At 41.4% G+C, this 27,253-nt stretch overlaps 1 protein-coding gene across 1 annotated transcript in view; it reads right to left on the reverse strand.

Moving 5' to 3' along the window:
- The window catches only part of LOC5567583 (eIF-2-alpha kinase activator GCN1), a 48,936-nt gene extending 22,691 nt beyond the window's left edge, over positions 1-26,245 (reverse strand). The window contains exons 1-4 of the mRNA XM_001651776.2: positions 26,108-26,245; positions 25,904-26,006; positions 9,417-10,387; positions 5,789-7,038 (exon numbers count right to left, since the gene is read on the reverse strand). Of these exons, the coding sequence (XP_001651826.2) occupies positions 5,789-7,038; positions 9,417-10,387; positions 25,904-26,006; positions 26,108-26,122 (2,339 nt within the window). The 5' untranslated portion in view covers positions 26,123-26,245. The remainder of the gene's footprint in view (positions 1-5,788; positions 7,039-9,416; positions 10,388-25,903; positions 26,007-26,107) is intronic.
- Between the last annotated feature and the right edge of the window lie 1,008 nt (positions 26,246-27,253).

Genomic DNA, 27,253 nt, shown 5'->3' on the forward strand with positions numbered 1-27,253 from the left:
TCATTTTTCGACTTGAATACCACCCGAGAAATGCTTCGCCGAAGGTTTTGTTTTTGAAGGTTTTTTATCTCTTGACTTTTTAGTGCTTTTGTTAAGTTTTTGTTAAAGGTTCAATACCACCCGAGAGATGCTTCGCCGAAAGTTTTTAACATTTTTTGACGAACGAAGAGTTTAGTTTAAGTTTCATCTCTTGACTGTTTAGTGCTTTTGTTAAGTTTTTGTCTTCTGATTGTTTTACATATATTCTAGACATCATTGGGGCTACAATTTGCCTGTTGATGTGTTTCAAATAAATAAACTGAAAAAACTGAAAGGTAAAGAATCGGCCTTTAATTCTCAACTTGCACATTCTTTTGTTAATCGACCACCACCGAATTACGCGCCTCTGCATATCGCCCATCACTATAAAAGCTGATCCCAGCTCATGCTCAAGGATTTCCTGGAGCAAGTTCTGGAGTACTTACTCTAGGCATCCCTTGGAAAGTCACTGGAGGAATTTCAGAATGAATTCTTGGAAGAATTGGTACAGAAGTTTCTGGAGGGGTCGCTGAAAGTATTCCGAAAGAATGATGGCAGCCCTGCGTCATTCAGCATCGCGCGCCAATCGAGTGTAAAAGGAGCTGACTGAATGAAGCTCAAAAGTGAATGGAAAGAAGGAAATGAATAAAGCTCATTCAAGTGTTTTGCCTCGATCTGTAAAGACGTGTTTTACTGTTCTCTCTGCTAATTTACCCCTCCAATAGGTTATGGGCCTGTGAAGTAGCCATTTTGTTTTTGTGCAAAGTGAACACGTTCAGACAAGTCGTGGCGCGTTTGTTGGAATTTTTCCGGAAGTGTTAAATTCAACAAAAATGGAGAAAATTGGTATCGCGAAGTTAACGAACGATAATTACGATTCGTGGAAATTGGAAGTCGAGTTTTTGTTAGTGAGAGAAGGACTTTGGAAGTATGTCTCGCCGGGAGTGAAGCCGGAAGTGGCTGCTTCGGGTTCGAACGTCGCGGAACTGGCTGCCTGGGACGAGGGAGACCAGAGAGCGCGCGCGACGATCGGTTTATTGCTGACAAAAAGTCAACACGGGCATATCCGGAATACGAATTCCGCGAAAGCAGTGTGGGACAATTTGGAAAAGCAGCACCAGAAGAAGACGCTTACGACCAAAGTGCATTTGCTCAAGCGAATCTGCGACATGGAGTACCACGACGGGGACAACATCGAAGAACACCTGATGGAGTTTGAGGATTTGTTCGAGAAGCTGGCTAATGCTGGAACAAAACTAGACGAAGATCTCCAGGTGGTTTTAGTGTTTCGAAGTTTGCCTAGTTCGTTCGATGCCTTGACGACGACGCTAGAGAACCGAGCCGATGATGAGCTAACGATGCATCTTGTGAAAGGGAAGATCATTAACGAAGTGCACAAGCGTCGTGATCCGGCGGTAGTGGATTCGGTTGTTCTCAAAGCGGAAGACAAGAAGAAAAACTCAGTGTGTTTTTTCTGCGAGAAGCCCGGTCATAAGAAAGCAAACTGCAGCTTGTGGCTGAGGCAGAAGAAAGAAGAAGGTGACAGTAGCTCAGCAGTGAGCAGGCACAGCGAAGTGAGAAAAGTGTCGAAAAAGCTCGCGAAGGCGAAGCTTGCGACGTCGCGATCGGAAGAATTTACTTTTCTTGCCAGAGAGTGTGTGACGAATGGTTGTGTCGTCAATTCCGATGTGAACGTAGAACCGAGAAATAGTGCGTTTGTTGCCAGTGAGTGCGCGGCGAAAGACTGGATCGTCGATTCCGGTGCGAGTTCGCATATGTGCGCAAATCGGAAGTTTTTCGTGTCGTTCAATGAACCGCGGAAAGACACTCCGAAATCGGTTACGGTTGCCGACGGTAAACACGCAGCGGTGAAAGGCGTCGGATTGTGCCAGATTTTTTGCATCGGAGGTGGTGGCGCAGAAACGCGAATTTTGTTGAGTGAAGTGCTATTCGTTCCTGATCTCGACATGAATCTCGTGTCCGTTGACAGGCTCGTTCAGAAAGGAGCGAGCGTAATCTTCGACAAGAACGGATGTAGGATTGCGAACGGTGATAAGATTGCTGCTATTGCGCCGTCAAGCAAGGGTCTGTTCCATCTTCAAATGGTTGAACGTGCTAGTGCAGTTTCGGATCAGTGTCATACGAAGAACTGCATACACGAGTGGCACAGGAAGCTGGGACATCGTGATACTCAAGCTATCCTGGATCTGGAGCGGAAAGCTTTGGCAACAGGCATCAAGGTACGTAACTGCTCTGTTCGTTATTCTTGTGAACCCTGTTTGGAGGGAAAGATGGCAAGGCGACCATTTCCTAAGAAAGTGAGGCGTAAGTCGAAAGCGGTGTTGGATTTGATCCACAGTGACTTGTGTGGGCCGATGAAAACGGCCACACCTGGAGGCCGTCGGTATTTTCTTTCGCTGATCGACGACTACAGCCGCTTCACCACTCTATACATTCTTAGGAAGAAGTCGGATACCGTGGACGTTATCCGAGATTTCGTACGTTTGATGAAAACGCAGTTTGGTAGACCCCCGAAGATCATCAGATCGGATCAAGGAGGAGAGTACCGCAGCGCAGAGTTGGTCAAGTTTCTCAAGCAGGAAGGAATTCAGCAGCAGTTTACGACAGCATACACGCCACAGCAGAACGGAGTTGCGGAGCGCAAAAATCGTTCGCTGGTAGAGATGGCACGGTGTATGATCATCGATTCTGGGTTGCATTATCGTTACTGGGCCGAGGCGGTTAACACGGCCAACCATCTGCAGAATATGTTGCCAACGAAACCGGTGCAGCAGACACCCTACGAGATTTGGCACGGTACGAAGCCGGACATGAGCATGATCCAGATTTTTGGTTCGGAAGCCTATGTGCACATCCCGAAGGAAAAGCGGACGAAGCTGCAATCGAAGGCGACAAAATTGACGTTTGTTGGGTACTCCCAGCAGCATAAAGCGTGGCGTTTCATCGACTTGAAGACAAACGAAATCGTTTTCAGTCGTGATGCTCGTTTCTTGCCGTCAAGTGATCGAGAGATTCCGGATGCAGTCGATGACGAAATTTTCGTGGTGCCTCCGGTGAAACCGTCCAGCAACATGGAGCATGAAGAGTCGGACGAGTCCGATGAAGATTCCGAAGATGAGCCGGACGCAAATAGTGACGATGAGGAAGAATTCCGTGGGTTTGAAGAAGAATCTTGCGACAATTTCGATCTTGGTTTTGAAAATCCAGCAGATCGGAGTTTATATGAAGATGCCAATGGCAGTGTTGTCTCTCGACAGGACGACGAACTAGTTTCGATCCAGAGGCATTTGCAGGAGGAGCAATTCGCCGTTACACCTCGTCGGTCTGGAAGGTCAACGAAAGGTATTCCACCTGAACGTTACGTGGCGGATGGTAAACTGGCTCGGAGTCAGCAGTGTGAACCCCGAAGCTACCAAGAGGCAGTGAGTGATCCTGAGAACGGCCATTGGAAGGCCGCCATGAACGACGAGCTGAAGTCATTGCGGGAGTGCAAGGCCTGGGACTTGACGTCGTTGCCGCCAGGAAGCAAGACCATCGGATGCCGCTGGATCTATAAGAAGAAGCAGGATGAGCAAGGTAAACTAGTACGATATAAAGCGAGATTAGTAGCGCAAGGTTTCACGCAACGATATGGCCTGGACTACGACGAGGTATTCGCCCCAGTCGCGAAGCAAGTGACGCTTCGTACACTGCTGACCATCGCTGGACGAGATGAGATGCAGGTCAGGCACGTTGACGTGAAAACTGCATATTTGAATGGCGATCTCAAGGAGACCATTTATATGCGGGTACCACCCGGACTACGAGTTGAAAAAGGACAGGTGTGTCGTTTGCGTAAGAGCCTATATGGTTTGAAGCAATCAGCCAGGGTTTGGAACCAAAAGCTGAATGATGTTATGAAGCGACTGGGATTCCGGCAGGCGGATGCTGACCCGTGCTTATATGTGCGGAAGACGAGCGGCGGCACAGTGTATATCCTGGTGTATGTGGATGATATGCTAATCGCTACATCACGTGATGAAGACTACGAAGGAGTTGTGAAGGCTTTAGCTAGCGAGTTCCAGATTACAACACTTGGTGAAGTGAAACATTTTTTGGGAATAAGAGTGACGCGGAAGAACAACGCCTACTGCTTGGACCAAAAGGCTTATATCGACAAGTTGGTTGCACAGTTCGGACTTGCGGATGCTAAGGGATCACGGATTCCTATGGACGTCGGATACCTACAGCAAAAGGAGGAGCTGGAGAGTCTACCGAACAATGAGAAGTTCCAGAGCCTCGTCGGTGGTTTGCTGTATCTATCAGTAAATACCCGGCCAGACATCGCTATTAGTACATCCATTCTTGGAAGGCAGGTAAGCAAGCCAACGAATGCGGATTGGACGGAAGCAAAACGGGTTCTGCGCTACCTGAAGTCTACGAGTGATTTGAAGTTGGAATTGGCTGTAAACAGACAAGAACTTCGAGGATACGCAGACGCAGACTGGGCCGGAAATGTGAAGGACCGAAAATCGAATTCGGGCTACCTGTTTCAACTGGGTGGTGGCCCGATTTCATGGTGTGCCAGAAAGCAATCGTGTGTGGCACTTTCATCGACGGAAGCGGAGTACATTTCGTTAGCTGAAAGTTGTCGGGAGCTGCTTTGGCTGAAAAAACTATTGAAGGACTTCGGGGAGCCTGTACAGGAACCAGTACAGATCTTCGAAGACAACCAAAGTTGCATCAAGATGTTGGAGCAGAATGCAGGACTGAAGCGTTCGAAGCACGTGGACACCAAATACCACTTCGTGAAGGATTTGGCTGAAAACGACAACGTAAATGTAACTTATTGCCCATCGGCGGATATGTTGGCGGACATTTTTACGAAACCGCTGAACAGGGTAAAATTGGAGGACATACGCGAGAGGATTGGATTGCGATCTCTGCGCGATGAGGAGGAGTGATGGCAGCCCTGCGTCATTCAGCATCGCGCGCCAATCGAGTGTAAAAGGAGCTGACTGAATGAAGCTCAAAAGTGAATGGAAAGAAGGAAATGAATAAAGCTCATTCAAGTGTTTTGCCTCGATCTGTAAAGACGTGTTTTACTGTTCTCTCTGCTAATTTACCCCTCCAATAAAGAAACCACTGTAGTCAACACTAGTAGTATTACAAAAGCCCGAGGACTTTGACAAGACATTTCTGAAGGACGTGTTGAATAGTCTTTGAAAATTTCTTTGTAGCCTCTAGAATTTTGCTCTAGAATTAACAGCAATCAGAAAAAAATACTTTTGAAACCATTTGTATTAACAAAGAGGCTTTTAGAAACCTTCCATTCAAAACAGATTTTTTTTAAGACTTGCGTTAACATTGCGACCCAAGTCTCTAAAAGAAATCTGCTACTACTACCAGCTCTGATTGTGATCCTGATCAGATGGGACGATTCCCTGGTTTGGCGTCGATCCGATAGTCACCTTTCAACGGTGAGCTCTGATAGCTTCTAGATCAGACTTGCCAATGTCCCCAACAAACTCTAATATCTATAGTAGAGCCGGATCCTATTCTTGGCACTTTTGATTCACTTCGGCAATGGTTTTTTTTTTTTTTGAAAGCTAGAGTGCACATATTAGGCCACAATATGCGTCGTACTGAAGCGCTTCTTTGTGCTAAGTTTCAGACAATTCGGCCGAGAAAAACCCCCGATGCCAAAGTGAATCATGAGAGTGCCAGGGTAGCTCTGCACCCTATTATAGATTCTATACACATCACTAACCTGTAAGCCTTATTCTCCCGCTTCAAATGGGCCGTATTGGTTTGCTCCTCCGAGTTGGGAATGACACTCTTGTCGTACAGCTCGCCGTCCGGTGTCAAGTAGGTGAAATACTCCTCGTCGGTAACGTTGGACATCTTCGAGTTATTCAACTGGTCGGTCACGTTCTTGACCAGTACCGGCAGGATCACTTCCGGGCTGATGTGCGAGAGGGTTGCCAAGGTGTTCTCATACATGGCCGTCGCTTTGTACCCATTGAAGAAAACCTCCTTGATGTGGGAAGTGTTCATCGAGATGAAATATTTTCCGTCCAATTCGTACCGCTTCAGAATCGATTCCCAGAGGTCGGACTGCACTGAAACTGGCGCCGGATGGTGAGCACACAAAAGCACGCTCAGGGCAATTGTTTGAGCGTCGGATATCTGAATGGACTCGATATCGGTCACAGACATAACCGTGTCCACGATGGCTTGTGCTGGAACAACTCCCTCTTCCTGTTCGCCTTCATTCAAGATCTTTGTGTTTTCGACAAAGTTGGTAAGTTCCAGCAGCAAACTCTTCGCCAAATTAATGCCATTCGGACTGTTGACAATTTTTTTCAGCAGTGGCAAACAATACTTGCGTACCTTCTTATGAGGCGAATTAACGCAGTGGATAACAGTTTTGAACAGTGGTTCTGGAGATCCCTTCAAATCGTCTAAATGGTTCAGCAAAATACGCTCGCAAAACTGCATCACATAGCAGAGAGTTTCCGGGGCAGTTGCCGACAGGAACTTCTCCCCCAAGAATACCTTCTTGTTCATATCCAACACCACATTCCAGAAGTCCTTCAACTGGTCGCTAACCTTGGGGTTGGTCAGCAGGACAATACAAGCGGCTCCAACACCCTCGGAAACGGCTGGGGTTTGAGTTGGGTTTTGCGCCGCCTTTTCGACAATCTTGGACAGCGGAGCAGTGAAATCGCTTCCCGAGGGAAGTTTCCCGTTTTGCAGACAAGCGAGGAACCATTGCAGATAACTGGTACGCAACACTTGAGCTTTGACATCCAAACCCTTCTTGAAAGTTTGTACGATCTTGGTGGGAATTTCTCCACGGAAATTCACCGACCACAGTCCGAACATTTCCAGCGCGTGACAGAGAACCTTTTCTTGCGTTTCGGTTTCGAGGGCTTTGATGAAAAGATCTGTTACGGTAGGCATTATCGTAACGATATCTTCTGGCTTGATTTGGTTGTTGCTAAGATTACCAGCTCCCTGAAAATATAGAAAATGATGATAGATTTGTAATCTGGAAATAATGTTCAGAACAGACGTTTTAACTTGTAGGAAAGGAGCTTATTGTTAATCTCGGTAATGCTGATTTGGTAGAACGAAGACATTTTAGTAAGACGTTCAGACCGCGATCATCGCTGCAACTCTACGGTTTGTTAGTGTAATGGTTTCAAAGTTACAACATTGATTTTAATTTTGTGAATCTTCCGTAATAAAAACTAAGGTGTGTGCATTGTACTCTGTAGCCAGAGTGTGAGTAAAGTGAACCCGCTTTGATAATAACAATCGTAATCCGAGGTTAAATTAGAGTGAATTTGATCATGTCGATACTACTGAGAAATTTTTACCTCAAATTAAAGCTTGATATTATATCTGATTGACCCATGCATAAAAATTCAAAATTGTATCAATTTCTTTGCTAGCGATGCAATCAAAGGCAAAAATCAGTCCGGACCGCGAACCGCACAAATTTTTCGACATAACTGGATCACTTGCGAAGAGTTTGATATAAAGTCGAATTTTTATACAAGAAGTAATCAAATATAATACCAAGCTTTCAATTAGAATATCCAATGTTGAAACATTGGAACAAATGTCAAATAAAATAATTCATAATTTCAGGCAAAAATCGTTACAATCTTCTATTGCCACGATTAATGCGTTATATTTTTAGGTTAAGTTAGATTAAGTATATTCAAAACGTTTTTTTTTTTTCTCTTATAAGCAGGTGAAATCAACTCACCTGTAAAAAATCTGAACTGCTACGGCAAATGAAATGTAATATGTTGTTAACAAAATGGTTATAAAATCTTAGATTTGTTTTACCAAATTAGGATGATAGTGTTGTCCTTATAACACAGAACACCTAGATATAAGAAATAATGAATGCAATGCACACTGGTTCAGGAAGCTAATTTAGACAGACATGAGGTTTTCGTCAAGATTTATTGATGTTAGAGCCATAGTTTCTTCTGAGAAAATGTTCAGAATTTTCAGTACTACAAAATGTACGGATCCAAAATTTTTTTACGGTGATCGCAAGAGTGACGTATACGCCAACTTTGTTACGACCATTTTAGTTCCTACCAGCTGGAACAGGTTCGTACAGTCTCAGCCCCAACCTTCCTTTGAAGGCTTTTCGTGACGATCCTTTAGAATGCTGTTACACTTACTGATACGTCTACAACTATTGCACGGAAGTAGTGTTGTCCGGCATGCCGCATTATCAAAGAAAAACATGAAACGTGGAATCCATTAGAAGATTCAGGGAAAATCATGCCACAGAATTCAAGCGAACTGTAAATTTTATATATGTATTTTATACGGCTTATGTTGACTTCCAACCCGGTGATCTTGCTTAGGAATAGATTAAATACTGGTAGAGGAAAAGATGATGAATTTCTTGCAAAAGTTTCCAAGTTAATCGAAAACAACTGAGAAACGATGTACTTTATATTCCTGTATAAATACACGTGTTACTTTTGGTTTGATATGCTTAGGTAGCCATGACTTTTGTGAGTTAAACAGGTATGAATATTCAATAAATATGGATTTATCTTATATCGTCTATTAGTAAAATCGATTTTAAACGAGATAGAAAAATATCATCTTCTCCAAATTTTGCTCACAGGTACTTGAAAGACTTCAAAATTATTTGGTGGAAAGATATATTTTTTTGAGGTGCTCATAGTTGAGATACAAGGCATACAAAATAGCTAATTTTAAGATGAAAAACTCAAATAACATGAAAACCATAAGAAATACAACTTTTATATGTTCAGCAAAGTTGTAGCAAATGATAAGTATAAAAACTTTGTAGAACATAAAACTTTGTAGAACATAGAACTAAAAAATAATACACTTAAGAGCAAAAACGATTTTTATTAAAAATACTTAATTATCTCGACTCTGAAGCAAAACCGAGAAAAAATTTGTTCGGCAAAGTTGTTTCTATGATCATTTGCTACAACTTTGCTGAACATACCAACTTACGATTCGTTAAAATAAAAAAGTTGGCGTATACGTCACTCTTGCGATCACCATAAACAATTTTTTGGTCCATACATTTTGTAGTGCTGAAAATTCTAAACATATTCTCAGAAGAAACTATGGCTCTAAAATCAATAAATCTTGTCGAAAACCTCATGTCCGTCTAAATTAGCTTCCTGGACCAGTGTGCAATGTTTGGAATGATACTGAAAAAAAACTTTTATTTGGAGTAGTTTCTCAGATCGGACCAGCGATTTATATCGAAAAAATAGCCAAAAAGGTTGGGCAGGCCTGATTTAGGAGAACACATATCCATCAGGTAAAAGTCTGTCTAATGCACTATGCTAGGTAACAAACGAAACACCACTAACCTGCAGCAAGTTGATCCTCAGCTCCACCACCGTAATCTTCCCACCGGATCCGTTGAACACGGCAAACACTTCCTTAAGCAGGGCTTCCACAGCTTTCGGTGCACTGCACTTCATTGCCACTTGCTTCAGAGATTCGACCGCTTCCTGCCGGACGGTTTCGTCCTTCGATGCCAAATTTTGCACCAACGTCTTGCCGAGATCCATGGCAAAATCGCTCACATCCACGGGTATTTCACTGACCATGGCCCCCACGGCTCGCAGGATCACTTCCGGTGATCGGAGCATGGATCGCTGAAGGGCTGGGAGGATGGTTGCTTTAAATTCGTCCTTTGTAATGGCACTCAGCAGGATTGAACATCCGGTTACGTCGCTTGCATGGGGCTTCGTTTTGACGGTTACCAATCCTTTTACGACATGATCCAGTAGTTTGGCTTTGTTCTGGTCCAGCAACGTGTGATCTTCGAATTCTTCCTTGTTGTAGTTCAAAATTGCCGACATGAGAAGGATGCCCGAGCTTGAGGGCTCCATGGCTATCAACTTTTTGAAGTAGACCTTGTCGATGTCTTCCTTCTTGGCGAAGAATTCCTTTAGAAAGCTGTAAGCCTTATCGGAAACCTTTTGAATACCGGATGTCAGCGAAAGTTGGTACAATCCGGCCTGAATTTCAATCAACTTAGGGAACTCCTTCTTACCCACGTCGGATTCATGGTTGCCATGTAGCGCCACAAGATTGGCCCATCCCAAGGCCAGCACGGCGGCTTGGGCTCCTTTGAGTGGAGGAGCGGCCGCCAGGTCCTTTGTGACCAGCGCCTTCAGGACATTGTTGAAATGCTCGTACGCCAAATCCGGATGTTGTTTCAGCAGAGCGACCAGCAATTCCCGCACCAGTCCTTGCGAAACCGGATCTTTGTACTTGGTCAAAGTGGTTCCGATCACCTTGCATATTCCCCGGACGATGGTCGCGTTGATACCTAAAACGAAAAGCAGATTGTAATCATCAAATCTTTCTTACAATTCGTGCAACCTCATTATTCTTTCATATAATTTACTATTAATATTCTTTTTGTATTTTTTTTTATTTTGCTCCGATTTGTTCGTTTAGGAGTTATTTATTATTTTAACAGGGAAGTTTTTAGGATCTTTAAACCACATAAAAAAGAGATCAAAAATAGAGAGAACTGGAACCGAAAAATGATCACACAAGAATCGAGTGAAACGATGGCTGTGTGTGCGTCTCCTGCTGCTTAGACATGTGTTTTTTGTGCGGTCGATTTAAATCTTTTTTTGCTTGTAAATATTCGTAGTATTATTCGTAAAACCTAATAAGCTGATATCTGTTACATTCACGAAGTGGTTTTGATCGTGATTTCTTGAAACACTTTATGCTAAACTCTGCAAAACAGTGAACAACTCTTCAACTGGGCTTATTGTTCTCGTCTGTATCGTTCACCGTCATATTGGATTGACACAATGGTGTGCAAGAAGTGCTTACAGCCGATCAACTCTACCACCGACGTTTTTACAGTCTGCGAAGGAATATGCATGCAAGCATTTCATGGTGCTTGTGTTGGTCTTTCCGATGATAGTGTACGCTGCATCAGGAAAAATATCATTTGGTTATGTGACGACTGCCTTGCTGATTTTCATGATCATCAACAGAAGAAGTATACTGCTCAGCCCGATGATAATGCACCGCAAAAAAATTTATGAAGAGTTGGTCGACATGAAATCTAAAATTGCGAACATGGAAAAGACACTTTCCACCATGTGGGCCCAGCCGAGAGATTTAATTTCTTCGATGCCGTCTGTTCCACGACACTCTACACCTATACGTTCAACGAAGCTCTATGATGGTTCAAAGATTAATGCCAGCCGTTCGATACAAGAGAATTCGTTCCAGCATGCTTCTAACTCAGACAGCCCCATTCATCATAGCGAGGAAATGTTTTCGTTGTTTCTAACTAACATCGACGGCCGAGTAACAGAGGATGAAATCAATGTTTTGGTATCAGAGTCATGTGGTCTTAAAGAAAATCGAACGTTTCGTATCAAAAAGCTTGTCCCAAAATGGAAGATTGATGAGCCGCCTGACTACGCTTCTTTCAAAGTCACAGTCGAAGGGAAGTACAAACGATTGCTGCTACGAGAAGATGCCTGGCCCATCGGAATAAAATACAGAGAATTCATCGAGCGTCCGAGAAACATATGGAAGCCGTGCCGATTTTAAAATGAACATATGTACACTGTGGAAGCTGTTTAAACTTATGCTTTTGTTGATTCAAGTTACCTGTCATCCCTAATATTCGTGTTTGATTGTTCATGCTTTTGTGTTATTGTTAACATAGATTTAAGATTATCATTGGGGCTCAATTAAGCCTGTTGATAAGTAAAGAATAAAGATAAAGATAAAGAAACTAAAAATAATTTCCACCAGGAGATAAGTGTTCTCATGAGATTTTTATAGAGATTTGAGTTATTCTCTCTTTTAAATTACGACTCGTGACATTACAAGTGTTACTGCTCAAGTTACTTTATACATATTTAAAAATTTGCTAAGATTCTCAAAGTTTCTTCGAAGATTACTTCAGGAATTAATTTATTGATTCTCAAACGGCCTTCTTAAGAAATTCCTCATATTTCGTTCAACTGTCACTTTCTGGAATTATCCTTAAAAAAGTGATAGTTGAACGAAAGTTATTCAACTGCACAATGAATTTCTTCGGAAATTCCTCCTAAGATTCTTTACCAAATTTCTCAAGAAAATTTCAAGCACTCTAGTAGTTTATCAGACAACTCTTTTATCTTTTTCACTAGGATATCGTCCAAGATTTCCGGGAAGGACAGCTTTAATAATTCAAGCAGTTTTTTTTCCAGAGATGTCTTCACTGATTACATAGGATTTTAAGAAATTGTCGTAAAAGACTTCAACCAAGAATTGATCTTAGGATAATATTAGAAATTACTCCAGAGATTTCCCCTAAGATTCCTTCAGAAAGATCTTTGATAAACTTATTGACAGTTCTTTAATAATTTATCCAGCAATTCAAAGGTATATTTTTTGAAATTAATGAAGAAATTCCTGAAAATCTCTGATGAAACTTTTGTAGAAATTTCTGATGGACTCTTGCAATGATATCTGAAAGAACTCCTGAATGCCTTTCTAAATCTATCTACTCGTATCCACAGTGTACAATGAGCACTTCCACAATTATTAACTGAGAGCTTTCTTTGTCAAAGTTGCCTTAAAATTGCATCAAATCATTTCGTATATCGTGTGGTTTAGATACCTTCAAAAAGTCAAACTTTTTTTTTCTAAGAAAAAACCACGCTAGTTTAATAAAACTATACTTCTACATCTACCACGGATGGGTTTCTACAGTTTTCTTTTTACGATCCATGGTTTTAGCTCAAGAGACTATCATATTGATTGGTTCCTTATCATAGCAAAGAAAATACTTCGATAATTCCATCAGGCATTGCTCCAAATATCGTGTCAGACATTTTTCAAGGAAGTCCCAAGTTCTCCGAAAATTTTTCAATTCATTTTTTAATTGATTTTCCTAGGACTTACTCCAATTTAAAACAAAAAATCCCAAGTAAGTTTTCAAAGAATTTTTACACTTATTTTGCCTGGGTTAGCTTCAGGGAAATGCCAAGAGAAATCCGCGTGGAATTTCTAAGGAAAATCCTAGTGTAATTTCTGATGAAACTTGTGTGAGATATTATGTTAAATTCCTATGAGGATCTCTGAAAGAACTTCTGGATTCTTGATGAATGTCTAAGATTTTCTTGATAAATTGCTAAGACAATGAAAAAATCAAAGCTCTGAATAATGCCCTACAAGGTTTTTTTGCACGAAATTCGGACAGAATGACTATAATTGATCGGAGTAATAACTGTAGATGCTGTAGTATTACTTGGTGTGGAACCTTGCATGAAGTTTTGAAGAATCCATGGAGATTTGGAAATTGTATTTGAAAAAAAATTTATTATGGCATATTATTGCTGAAATTATTGATGAAATGCTGGAGAAATGAGGAATCCCAGGTGCAATTTATCGAGGAATTCTTGGAAAAGTTTATAATAGATTTTATCGAATAATGCTTTAAGGATGTTTTCCGCTATTCCGCAGAGTTATTGTAGATAAAATTTTGAAAGAATCCTTATAGAAATGCCTGGATCATATAAAGAAAAAAATCTTATAAAAATATTGTTTCTTGCAAAAATATCATTTTTCGAAAACTCTGGTGGAATAAACCTTTGGGGAAGAACTTCTGTAGGAAGTTACACTTGGAGAAATCAGCAAAAGTATCAGTGGAAAACATCTGGAGGAAATACTGAGATGTTTTCTTCAGAGTAATCTCTGTGAAAATTACTGGAGCTACCTAGCGTAGTAGTGCTCTAGAATTTTCTGGACCAAATTCTGAAGAAATTCGTTTAAGCATCCATTGTAAAAAATGCTGGTGGCATCCCTGGTGGAGTTCTTGAAATTATTTCAGAAGAATCTCTGGAGAAATAGTTACGTAATAGCCTCTGAAGGTTTTTCTGGAGTCTTAAAAGTATTGCACGAGAACCCCTTTCTTTCCCACGACTTTTTATAAAAATTAATTGAAAAAACAATGTTTCAAATCGTTTTTTTTTTTCAAAAATGTATTCATTTGGTTCCAATTGTCTCAAGTTCGTCGAAAATTAATGAAGCTCTGGAGCTATCATGGGAAAGAGAGGGTTAAGGAAAAAAAGTGATTTTAGAGACCATATTGATTATAATTTCGTGAGAGACCTTAACCGATAACACAAAATAACATAAACAAAATATCATTCACATGTTAGGGGAACTTCATTCCTCGTCGTGCGCTCTATCGAGACGGTCGACTTTATTCCGTGCTCTGAACCATTCGTTTTTTCGGTAGAGTTTTTCTCCAAGTGGAGTTTTTATATCATTCGCTCATCCTACCAGTGAACGAAACGGTAATCGCGCATCACGTGGAAGCAGCTAGTCCTGGCATAGTCCTACGGCTAGACTGTGCGTCGAAGCATCATCGAAGGGCAAACCGGGGGTCCCCCCTTCCCGTCATCTATCGTGCCCATCGCAGACAAACATCAACGCGCTTTCATCGTAGTAGCCAGCTCCAGCAGATCGAACGAGCCAAGGTCATCATACGAGAAAACGCCTGTTTGACTACCTACAGTAAGCAGAGGAACAAGCTGTAGCACGCTGTGGTTAGGTAAATTGTTCCTTTTCTTGGTTGCATTGTTTGCCGTCGGTCGGACAATTTCATCTACGTTGATTTACACAGTGGTCTTGAAGTGTTTTTTCCCTTGAAATTTTTTTTTTTTTTTTGCTGAATTATTATTTTTTTTTTAATAATTTGATTTTTTTTCGTGTTGCATTAATATTGATTAACTCACATAGCAGTGCAAAATCAATCAAATCACTTTTTTTTGGGTTATTGCCATTGTTGTTTTCCTCGAAGCGTAAACAACGCTACATTCTGTGAGCTAAACCAATAGAATAGAATAATATTCTGTGAGCTAAATTAATAGAAGTTCACTTGTAAATATTAGTTAGGTTTTAGATTTTTTCCTTGTGTTAATATTACAACACAATGGATCCAAATGATGAAGGCGGGGGCGATTCGCAGTTTCTGATATCCTCCGAAGACGAGTCAAACAATAATTTTGTTGAAAATGTCTCCCCTATGGAGACCGGCGTATTAGAAACAGGGTCTTCTCCCCTACAAGGAGCGCCTGAATTACAAACTCCAGTGAGGTTGCCTGAAATCGAAAACTCCATTACCCATCTTTCTGAGGATGAATCTATTGAATCACCATCGTACGAAACATTGGTCAGTCCACAAGTACCCATGGAAACATCATCTGTGAATTCTTCCTCTGCACATCAACGGCAAGCGCTCCCCTCCACCCCTGGTAAAGCGAACCCCCGCCAGAAAGCTTACCCGCCCGGATCTAAGGGTCCCTTTCTGGTTTTTTTCCGGCCCAAAGGTAAACCGTTAAACAAATTGCAAATCGAAAAAGATTTGGCAAAGTCGTTTCGGGGCATCGAGTCTGTAGATGCACCCAGTCGTGACAAGCTCCGAATCACTGTCAGTGATCGTGAACAGGCAAATAGAATTGCTTCCTACGAGCTCTTCTCGATGGAGTACAGAGTATACATACCGAGTCGAGACATTGAGATCGCAGGGGTTGTCACCGAACCGTATTTGAGTTGCGCTGACATCAAAGCTGGTGCTGGAGGGTTTAAAAACCGTGATGTTCCCCCAGTCACTATCCTTGATGTCAGACAAATGAATCAGGTGGCTCCTGATGGCACAAAACAGCCCTCAAATTCGTTTTGCGTCACATTCTCTGGATCGGCGCTCCCGGACTACTTGGTGATCGGGAAACTTCGGTTACCCGTTCGCCTCTATAAACCTACGGTCATGCACTGTGATAAGTGCCAACAGATTGGTCATACCACACCTTTCTGTTGTAACAAACCACGATGCGCTAAATGCGGTGAGCAACATGTTGAGGGTGCCTGCAGTACAGAACCTAAGTGTACATGCTGTGGTCAAGCTCCACATGAGCTCACCACATGTCCTAGGTATATAGAGAGGGAGAAACATCAAATTCGATCTCTACAGCAACGGTCGAAGCGTTCTTACGCAGAAATGCTGAAGAAGATCGCCCCAGCTGTTGCTCCGCCAGCCCAACCAATAGCTAGCAACAATATCTTCACCTCCCTAGCTGACGATGAGCAAGGTTCTGACTCTGAGGAGGGTGAAGAGTATACTATTGTGCAAACAGGATCAAAGAGAAAGCGAGCTGTTGCTAGACAGCTGCGACATCGTCAGCAAATTTCTCAAAACGCACAGCAGGAACTCCGACCTTCCCTGAAAAAGTCAAGAAGTGGCGAAAATGCTATTAAAGCAAATCCACCAGGTTTCCGACTTGTCCCTGGAGATTTTCCGTCACTTCCGGGATCATCTAAAACCCCAGATATCCCAGTTTTTCGCCCAGAAAGCCAACACGCAAATATTCCTTCGGCTCGACAGGAAAGTGTCGAAACTTCCGACAAACTAACACTTTCTGGGATTGTGGAATTCATCTTCAAAATATTGGAAGTTTCTCCCACAACAAGAAACCTCATTAACATGGCACTTCACTTCGTGAAACCTCTTCTGAAACGTCTGTTTTCACAATGGCCGATTCTTGATTCGATCATATCTCTCGATGGATAATTTAACCAACGAGGTCGGGGATATGATCGAAATCCTACAGTGGAATTGTAGAAGCATTCTTAAAAACATTGATGCGTTTAAATTTTTAGTCCACAGCACGCGCTGTGACATATTCGCCCTTAGTGAAACATGGCTCACTTCTGATAAAGATATTTCTTTCCACGATTTTAACATTATCCGTCAGGATCGAGGGGACGGTTATGGAGGGGTGTTATTGGGGATCAGAAAACTCCACTCCTTTTATAGAGTTGACTTCCCCTCGATGACTGGCACCGAAGTAGTCGCATTGCAGGTCACGATACGAGGCAAAAACTTTAGCATAGCAAGTGTGTACCTGCCGCCGAGCGCCAGGGTATCTCGCAGAGACCTTGCAGCCATCTGCTGCGCTATGCCGGCTCCACGGTTAGTCGTTGGCGATTTTAATTCGCACGGTACAGCCTGGGGGTCAATGTATGACGATAACCGTTCGTCCTTGATATACGACTTGTGCGACGACTTCAACTTGACAATTTTAAACACTGGGGAAGCAACACGTGTAAAACCTCCAGCTCCTCCAAGCATGTTAGACCTCTCAATCTGTTCGAATTCGCTATCATTGGATTGCACGTGGAAAGTGATTCAAGATCCCCATGGTAGTGATCACCTGCCTATCAAAATTTCAATCACCAATGATTCGTGTCAGGCCCGCCAGATCGACCTAGCGTATGACCTCACGAAACATATTGACTGGGGAAAGTACGCTGAATTGATCATCGATGGCGTGCAGTCGGTCGAGTTACTTCCTCCGTTGGAAGAGTATCAGTTCCTATCCGAATTAATCGTCAACAGTGCTCTTCAAGCACAGCGTCGACCAATACCGGGATCGAAAGTTCGACGTCGGCCACCCACCCCGTGGTGGGATGAGGAGTGCACCGCTGTATATCGGGAAAAATCCGCCGCGTTCAAAATATACCGGAAACGCGGTTCTCGTGAAAACTACGAGCGCTATACCTCTCTTGAACGCAAGTTTGGTAGCCTTGTCAAAGCGAAGAAACGAGGATATTGGCGAAATTTCGTAAACGGTCTTTCGAGGGAAACGTCGATGACAGCATTATGGTCCGCCGGGAGAAGAATGCGCAACGCGTCGATGGTAAATGAAGATAAAGAACACTCTTCTCGGTGGATCTTCCAGTTCGCTAAGAAAGTGTGTCCTGACTCCGTTCCCGTGTACAGGACGGTTCGCGCTTGTTTGCCAGAGAGAAACGAAGTTGATAGACCCTTTTCGATGCTTGAGTTCTCACTTGCTCTCCTTTCATGTAACAACTCCGCCCCAGGAATGGATAGGATTAAGTTCAACCTGCTCAAAAACCTCCCAGACGTCGCGAAGAGGCGCTTGTTGGACTTATACAATCAGTTTCTTGAAGCCAACATTGTTCCGGATGATTGGAGACAAGTGAGAGTAATTGCCATCCAAAAGCCCGGAAAACCCGCGTCGGATTACAACTCGTACCGCCCTATCGCGATGCTGCAGTGCTTACGCAAGCTGTTAGAGAAGATGATTCTTTATCGGCTTGACAAATGGGTTGAAGCGAACGGCTTTCTTTCAGATACGCAATTTGGTTTCCGCAGAGGCAAAGGAACGAACGACTGTCTTGCGTTACTTTCAACAGAAATCCAACTAGCCTATGCTCAAAAGGAGCAAATGGGCTCAGTATTTTTGGACATTAAGGGGGCTTTTGATTCAGTATGCATAGATGTCCTTTCAGACAAACTCCACGATTGTGGACTTTCATTATTATTAAACAACTACTTGTATAATTTGTTGTCTGAGAAACGTATGAGCTTTTCTCACGGTACCTCAACAACTTCACGAATAAGTTACATGGGTCTCCCCCAGGGCTCATGTTTAAGTCCCCTTCTTTACAATTTTTATGTCAGAGACATAGATGATTGTCTCGTGGAAAATTGCTCGCTAAGACAGCTTGCGGATGATGCCGTTGTTTCTGTAACAGGACCAGGGGCGGATGATTTGCAAAGACCACTGCAAGATACTCTAGACAATTTGTCTACTTGGGCCTTGAAGCTGGGTATCGAATTCTCTCCGGAGAAAACTGAGTTGGTTGTCTTTTCTAAGAAGCGTGATCCTGCAAAGGTAGAGCTTCAACTCATGGGTAAGGAGCTTGCTCAGGGTATTTCACACATGTATCTAGGGGTCTGGTTCGACTCTAAATGCACCTGGGGAAAGCACATCAAATATTTGTACCAGAAATGCCAGCAACGAATCAACTTCATGCGTACCCTCACTGGAACATGGTGGGGAGCCCACCCGGAAGATCTGATAAAGCTATATCGAACAACGATTTTGTCGGTCCTCGAATACGGTAGCTTTTGTTTTCAATCCGCCGCGAAAACACACATCCTGAAGCTGGAACGTATCCAGTATCGTTGTCTTCGGATCGCGCTAGGATGCATGTCCTCAACTCATACGATGAGTTTAGAGGTTTTAGCAGGAGTACTGCCTTTATCAGATCGGTTCGCGGAATTATCGCTACGCTTCCTCATCCGATGTGAGGTGTTAAATCCATTGGTGATTGGAAATTTTGAAAAGCTAATCGAACGAAATCCTCAAACAAAATTTATGACACTGTACTACTGGTACATGAGTCTGGAGGTTAACCCTTCATTGAATGCTCCAAATCGTAGTTGCTTCCCAGACTTCTCCAGTTCTACTGTAGGTTTTGATCTGTCCATGAAGCAAGAAATCCATGGAATTCCAGATCATCTCCGATCGGAGTATATTCCACTAATTTTTGCAAACAAGTTCGGTCATGTCAGCAGCGACAGAACGTTTTACACTGATGGGTCAAAAACAAATGATTCCACTGGATTTGGTGTCTATAACGAATTTCATAGTGCCGCCCATAAACTTCAAAACCCATGCTCAGTATACGTCGCAGAATTAGCGGCTATACATTATGCATTAGAGCGAATTGCCTCTCTTCCCTCTGATCGATATTTCATTTTTACGGATAGCCTCAGCTCCATTGAGGCTATTCGTTCAATGAGGCCGGTAAAGCACTCCTCGTATTTCCTTCGCGAAATACGATCTTCATTGAGTGCTTTATCGAATCACAACATCACCTTGGTATGGGTCCCTTCACATTGTTCGATACCGGGCAATGAGAAAGCAGACTCACTCGCCAAGGTGGGCGCTATGGAAGGCGATACTTATGACCGTCAAATCGCCTTCAATGAATTTTTTGCAATTGCTCGTCAGCAAACCCTGCTCAGTTGGCAACAAAAATGGGACAATGGTGACTTGGGTAGGTGGTTGCATTCCATTCTCCCTCAGGTGTCCAAGAAGCCGTGGTATAAAGGGTTAAACATGAGTCGAGATTTTATCAAGGTAATGTGTCGGCTGATGTCCAACCACTACTCTTTGGGATCGCACCTCTATCGAATAGGGCTCTCAGACAATAACCGTTGCGGTTGTGGTGCAGGATACAGAGACATCAATCATGTGGTGTGGTACTGTTCCGAATACGGCATTGCCAGATCCGATTTATGTGAATCCCTCAGGGCCCGAGGGAAACCAGATAAGGAAGACATTAGAGATGTTCTGGGTAGGCTGGACCTCGAATTTATGATGCTCATTTACAAATTTTTAAAGCAAATTGACGTCCTTGTTTGATTTCCTACTTTGGTTGTTCAGTCCAACTCGTCCTCCATTTGGTCTTCGTCTGTCCGCCTTGTGTTCTTGGAATACGTTTGTTTGTTCCGTTACAGGTTGTCATGTCCACTCTACGGTTGACCTGCAGCAACAACGCGAAACACTACATAACGCTGCTGAACGTCAACGAGCATCCCCTAAATCCTATCCTTCCCCGATAATTTTTGTACTCCCTAATCTCGACCAAACCGCGAGTTTTACGGTTCCCCAAAACTAATATAGAACGTTAAGAAGCAAATGTGATTTTGTAAAAAAAAAAATCAAATGAATTCGGCTCCGTTATGCCTAATGGCGCTTGAGCCTGAGAAATAAATGAATAAGTAAAAAAAATAGGGGAACTTACGTATTCTCGGCATCCTAAGCTGATGTCACGCTTCTTTGGTAATTTTCTCGGACATCAGCAGCCAAAATACGTGTTTGTTTGTTTACATTCGTGCACTGCTCAATCCACTATCGATTAACACCGACAGAATTGTAAAGGTCATTCTGGAAACGTTTTTACAACGCTGCGAACATCTCTTGTCAGTGTGACTATTGTCGGCAGCTTCATTCTCTTCGGCAACTTTCCCATAAGCGCTGCAGGCGAATCTGTTCGGCAGCTCCAAATCAGTCGCATTTTGAGGCGTGTTCATTTGAATTGATGACATCTCTGGCAAAATTGTTTGTTCTGTCTCGGAAATCTCGTCAGGGGGAAGCTGACAGAGCAAAGAATCATCTGAATATTTTCATTGGTGTGTTTTGAAAGCAAAATACTGTGTATTTGGCGTTTGAAAATTGGTTGCCGATAATAGTCGAATGGTGCCGAAGCCGTAAGTCTCCCTATATGTATGTAGTGGTAGAAGAAACAATTCAGTTGTGTATCGCTACCATTGCACTTTGGACCACGGAATGAAATTAAGTGGAATAAATTAATAACTTGAAAAATATAAGAGATAGGGTTTTGGTGTCTTCTGAACATTTGTTTGTCTGGTCAAGGCGCGTAAAAGTGTCCTAAGCGCCAAATTTCATAGCTTTCGAAATTCGCTCTCAAACTTTTTTATTTCAAAAGATAGCGCAACAAAATGTTCTACAATATAGAAGATTATAGAAAATATGAAAACTTTGTAGAACATCATTTTTTTTCTATATCTGATAGTTTTAGAGATATAGGTCACTTTAGAACTTTATGGTCAAAAATCGGTTTTTCCTCAATACGAAAATATCAATTTTTCAAGCCTATGATGTTCTGAAGAGTTTTAGATATGAGCAAAATACACATTTTCTCTGAAGACGTCATACGTGTATTTACGCTTTTGCTTAATGAAGCGTTTGATGAGGAAAAGCCGATTTGAGTAGACCAACAACACGCGACTTACTCAAAAAGGTGTAAAAACCTCATTTCTTTTCTACATAAACATTACAATCACTGTCAGTAACAATTATACACAAAGTTATTAAATACAATAGATCACAATTACTTTTCTACAAACATTGTCAATCATCATAAAACCTAAAAACTGTTCGTGCAGATTGTCCGACAATTCCCCGAATGCAATTTCCTCGAATGACGTTTTCCCGAATGAACTATTTCCCCGAAAAAAATTTTCTCGAATATACCATTTTTCCGAAAAATCGCTATTCATGATCCTGCTGCCCAAATGTATTTAACGTGCTAGCTGATGTAAGTTTAGATGCGAATTGAATAATTTGTTATAAAAATCCATGTGTTTAAAGTAACCGATGTTCAGAATAATGTGCCACGACTCAAAACAACATAGATTTATTTTGTGATAGCCTGATGAAAGAAGCGAGCACATGATAGGCAGTTTCATTGGAAGCGGTATTTTTCTATATAGATATTAGGCTTACAAAAATTTGGCCAAACGAACATTCACCTTAATTTTGTCTTCTTGAAATACCAGGCTATTATTTATATTTATACTTTATATTTAGTGGCACTTCGGACCTAACAGTTGAGGCACGATTTTCACGAGATCCGGACAATTTGTTTGCTTCGCGGACGACATGGATATTATTGAGAGAAAATTTGAAACGGTGGCAGATTTGTTCACCCGCCTGAAACGCGAAGCAAGAGTCGGGCTAATGGTGAATGCGTCGAAAACAAAGTACATGCTGGTTGGCGGAACTGAGTGCGACAGGGTCCGCCTAGGAAGCAGTGTTACGATAGACGGGGATACCTTCAAGGTGGTGGACGAGTTCGAATACCTCGGATCCTTGTTGATGGCTGACAACAATTTTAGTCGGGATATACGAAGGCGCATCATCAGCGGAAGTCGTGCCTACTATGGGCTCCAGAAGAAACTGCGGTCAAGAAAGATTCACCCCCGCACCAAATGCACGATGTACAGAACGTTCATAAGACCGGTAGTCCTTTATGGGCATGAGACGTGGACTATGCTCGAAGAGGACTTGCAAGCTTTTGGGGTTTTCGAACGCCGAATGCTAAGGACGATCTTCGGCGGCGTGCAGGAGAACGGCATGTGGCGGCGAAGGATGAACCACGAGCTCGCTCAACTCTACGGCGAACCCAGTATCGTGAAGGTAGCTAAAGCTGGAAGGATACGCTGGGCAGGGCATATTGCAAGAATGTCAGACAACAACCCAGTAAAGATGGTGTTCGCTATGAATCCGGTCGGAACAAGAAGGCGTGGGGCACAGCGAGCTAGGTGGATTGACCAGGTGCACCAGGACCTGGTGAGTGTGGCACTCGATTTTCATTATGTATTTTAGTACCAAATTGACCAATCTTAAAAGGTGGCACCCAATACCGGACACAATCTGGAAATGCCTCAACTTCTGTAAATTTGAATGTTTTTACTTTAGGAATAGTATTTTATTGCCAATTCAATGCATTTGCAACTTTCACCAGAGTAATTTGAGTTTTAACTAGTTTGCAAGATGACCATCAAAAACCTCTTCCATATATGTTGAAATATCATTTTACGGTGTTGTTCTGAATGTTCATTCTTCTTATTTTTTTTTGCATGTTTGATACTATGATCAACGGGATCCATAAAAAGGGAAAGTATTTTGAGACACTGGTGCAAAAAATACAACGATTTCATATAACAAATCAAAGTGTTCGAAACTGGGGTATAGGTGCTTGAAATTAGAAAGGACTATAAACGTAATTCGTGTAAGATATGTTGGATAAATTTCTAAAACAAATTCTGGAGGAACTGAATGAGGAATCCCTGGTCGAATTTGTTGATTTCTTGGAACAGTGCTCGATAGATTGGAGGAAAAATTTCTTGAGGAAGTCCTACAATATTATCTGAGAAAGTTTTCAGAGTAATCCCTGTCAAAATTACTGGAGGTATAGTACTGGCAAGAATGAAGTACACAAAGGCCGATTTTCATACACAATGTTCACGTTTGGAGAGCTGTATCACATGTTTTTTATAAAAGCATTTGACCTGAAATTCAAAACCATATAGAGCTTGAAGTTTGATCTGTGAGAATTTAATGAAATTTTGTTCAAATTATTTGAAATTACAGAGTCCGTTCTATTTTGGCAACACGTCCAAAAAATTCATGTTATCAAAATCGAACCATCTTTTCATTCATTCAACACAATTTATTGTGAATTGTATTATGAAGTCATTCTACAACCCTTAGTTTTGATAATTATAAAAATTGTTGATAACAATTGCCAAAATATAATTAATTTTGCAAAACCCGTTTGGTTTTGTCAAGGAGTTGAAATGATAATTGCCTAAATCGAACCATGCTAAAATACCATTTCATAAAAGAAAACCCAGAATTTTCAAATTGATACATTTTTAACCCTCTAATACCCAAATTTTTGTTTTCGATTTAAGTATTATTTTTCGTTATCTAAAATCGTTCTAAACACGTTTTGGGCATTTATTTATTTTTATTCGCAAATTTTTAAATTTTGGTTATTGATTTTTATAATTTTTATTTTTGAACATCCCTAGCTTTTTCATTTTTTCTTGAAGCCTTTTCTAGTTGTTGATTTTTGGCAATAATTTTAATTGTTACGGTATTTTGAAAAATATTAAATTTTTAATTTTTTTTCGGAGCGTGTTTTATTTTTCGTGTAAATAACGGAAAAACAGGTTTGAAATGATTTTAATACCACCAGGGTCTTCGTTTGTGATAGGTTAATCGTAGAAAAATATAAAAGGTACGATTTTTTATATTACACGTTAAATGAAGCCCAGGCATTTGTAGGTTATATAAGAAAGCAACTTTTCAAACAATTTCTAAAAATACAAAAAAAGTTTCAAAAGTCATAAAAAACTTTTCTTATATGCGTGTTATGAGACAAGGTATAAGCCAAAAATAAAATCATTTTGATTTCCGAGCTACGAAAAAATACACAAAATTCCAAAGTGTACCCCGTCTAAAGGCGGGGTTGGGTATTAGAGGGTTGAAATTTGAATATTTAGAAGAATGCATGATTCTACAAATTTGTTCACTTGCACTGAGGCAAATGGACTATCGCAATGCATAAGAACCCCTAATGGAAATTCGCTACAAGAAATCGAGTTTCAATTCATAAATATGTCTTATAAGCCCAAAATTTGAAACAAAAAAATGGCGACAAAATCGCGGCAACCTGGAATAGAACCAAGAACCTTGCAATCGATAGGCCCGTGCGTAAACCACGCGCCTATCGACGCCTTGATGTGGAGCGATTCTGAAACATTCAGGCAACCCTCATACAGTGGTCTAGGAATGTACCACCTACGAATTTGTGCGAAATGCTTAATGCTAATGCTAACATTCAGTTCACAATTCAGATCCATCGGTTTGATAGAAGCAGATATACAGGTTTCCACATTCGGACATTTTGAATGAAAATCGACTTTTGTGTATATCTTATTTTATTTATTTATTTACTGGACTAGTTTACTGGAGAACCGAACATCCGTTTAAGCTGAAAACATAATCGATTGGTCACTAGCTGGTGATGACCAATCGATTAAATTTTCAGCTCAAACGGTTGTTTGGTTCTCCATATTTGTGCTCTTGAAAATTTGAAGCTTGGTTTCGTTTCATCTTTACCTTAATTCTTTCCAGTACTGTTGTTACGTTAGATTTCCTGGAGAAAGAATTCCAGAAAAAAAATTATCTTATAATTTTACAACAAGATTCACTGCACGCAGGCTTATTTGGATGGAAAAGCTACTTTACGAGATCATTTGTTAATAATAGACTTGTATTAATTATCATAGTGACCAAGTCTCTAAAAAGAGATCTGCTAGTAGCCCTGAGATAAAAAAAAATAAAAAGAATTCTCTGACTTTCCAGGTTTTCCCGCTTTAGCCGACACACTTGAGGTTGTATTCATCGAATCTTCCTTACATCCCATTCAACCTCTCCCTCCTCATTTCACAACCTAGACCAATTGAATGGTTTAGGGAGAGGGTGGGGAAACTAGCCCTGCAGCCAAAACACAATGATTGAGGTTACAATCCTCCTATCGATCAATTTTCAAACAAAATCTGCATAAATCTTTCATTCCACTACAAATTTAACAGCCATTCGACCCAACCTTCGCTACTCACCCGGATTCGGCAGAACATCGATCACATTACGGAACAATTCCGGGCGTTCTTCCAGGCTCACGTTCAGCACTCGATTCGGCAGGTCCTTCAGCGCTTTTCCAAGCTGGATGAGAGGAGAAACGCATTAGAATCCACTCTCAACTACCGCCAAAGTGCGCATTCAGCACCGCGGTCAAGTTTCCCGCAAATATAAATCGAATTTACCTCAGCATCTGCCATTTTTCGGTCGAATAGTGGATTTTTTCGGGATCGTCAGTCGTGGATTTTTCACCAGAAAGAAAAACGGAGTAAAATTGACAACTGGACACCGCTTGGATGGGTTTTTGCTTTTTTCTGATGGCTGGATGTTTATCACGGTTGACAGTTCGAGTTTTACCCACTCGAAGACGAGTGCCCAGTGAAGTTGGTGCGAAACGAATGAACAGGAATAGGGTAAATGTTCCAATAGTGGTTTCTGCGCTCGTGTACATACACGTTACATGTCACCAACACTACTTAAAGAGTGCTGGTTGAAAATATAAACAAAGATCAGCTGTTCCCAGCAAAATCAATGGCAGTATTTTCAACCAGCAAATTTGCGCACGTGTCCGTGACACCGCTCAGCGAGAGCTCAATAGTAGAGGTACTAAGCACGGTCCAGCTTCGTTTAACCCCTCAAAATTCAAGTAGCGTACACGCAAACAAATTTTGTTGTATAATCTACCGAATCCATGGTAAAATTAAGAACTGCACCAACTTTTTTCAACCGACTACAAAAACCTGTTAAGTTTACTATAATCTGGTGAAAATCACTGAGCAGTGCAGTAAATTTGACTATGTCCATAGTAGCATCCACTACAAAGCATTGTATTTCAGTCCGTGACACCCACCGTACAACACAGTGTGGTCAAAAGTATGATGCCAAACTTCTCAGCTTCTCATATCTAGAATGTTTCTAGTCAAAAATACTATAACTCTGGTTAAATCAACTGAAGAAATTTTCTTGTGTAGTGATGTTGACTATGTTTTGGTAGAGTTAACAGATTAATGAAGTCGGTTGAAAATCGTTGGTGCAGTTCTTAATTTTACCATGGATTCAGTAGTTTCTACAATAAAATTCATTTCAAAGTAATGAATGTACCGTAAAACGGGGTAACTTTGATAGTTTTTTCGAAGAAAACTTCAATATTTATGCATGCTGGCTCAAAGAATTACAATTTATATTTTTAAAACAAGTACTGACATCATAGCTATCAATTGCACTTGATAGATTCCCAAAAGATTTATTCTGAATGGTTATATTATTTTTCATATAATCGAAAGTCGGTTTTCTGTTTTGGGCCCGCATAATTAGGAACCATTCCAGTACCG

Source organism: Aedes aegypti, chromosome 3 (genome assembly GCF_002204515.2).
Source record: "Aedes aegypti strain LVP_AGWG chromosome 3, AaegL5.0 Primary Assembly, whole genome shotgun sequence".
NCBI classification, from domain to species: Eukaryota; Metazoa; Arthropoda; class Insecta; order Diptera; family Culicidae; genus Aedes; species Aedes aegypti.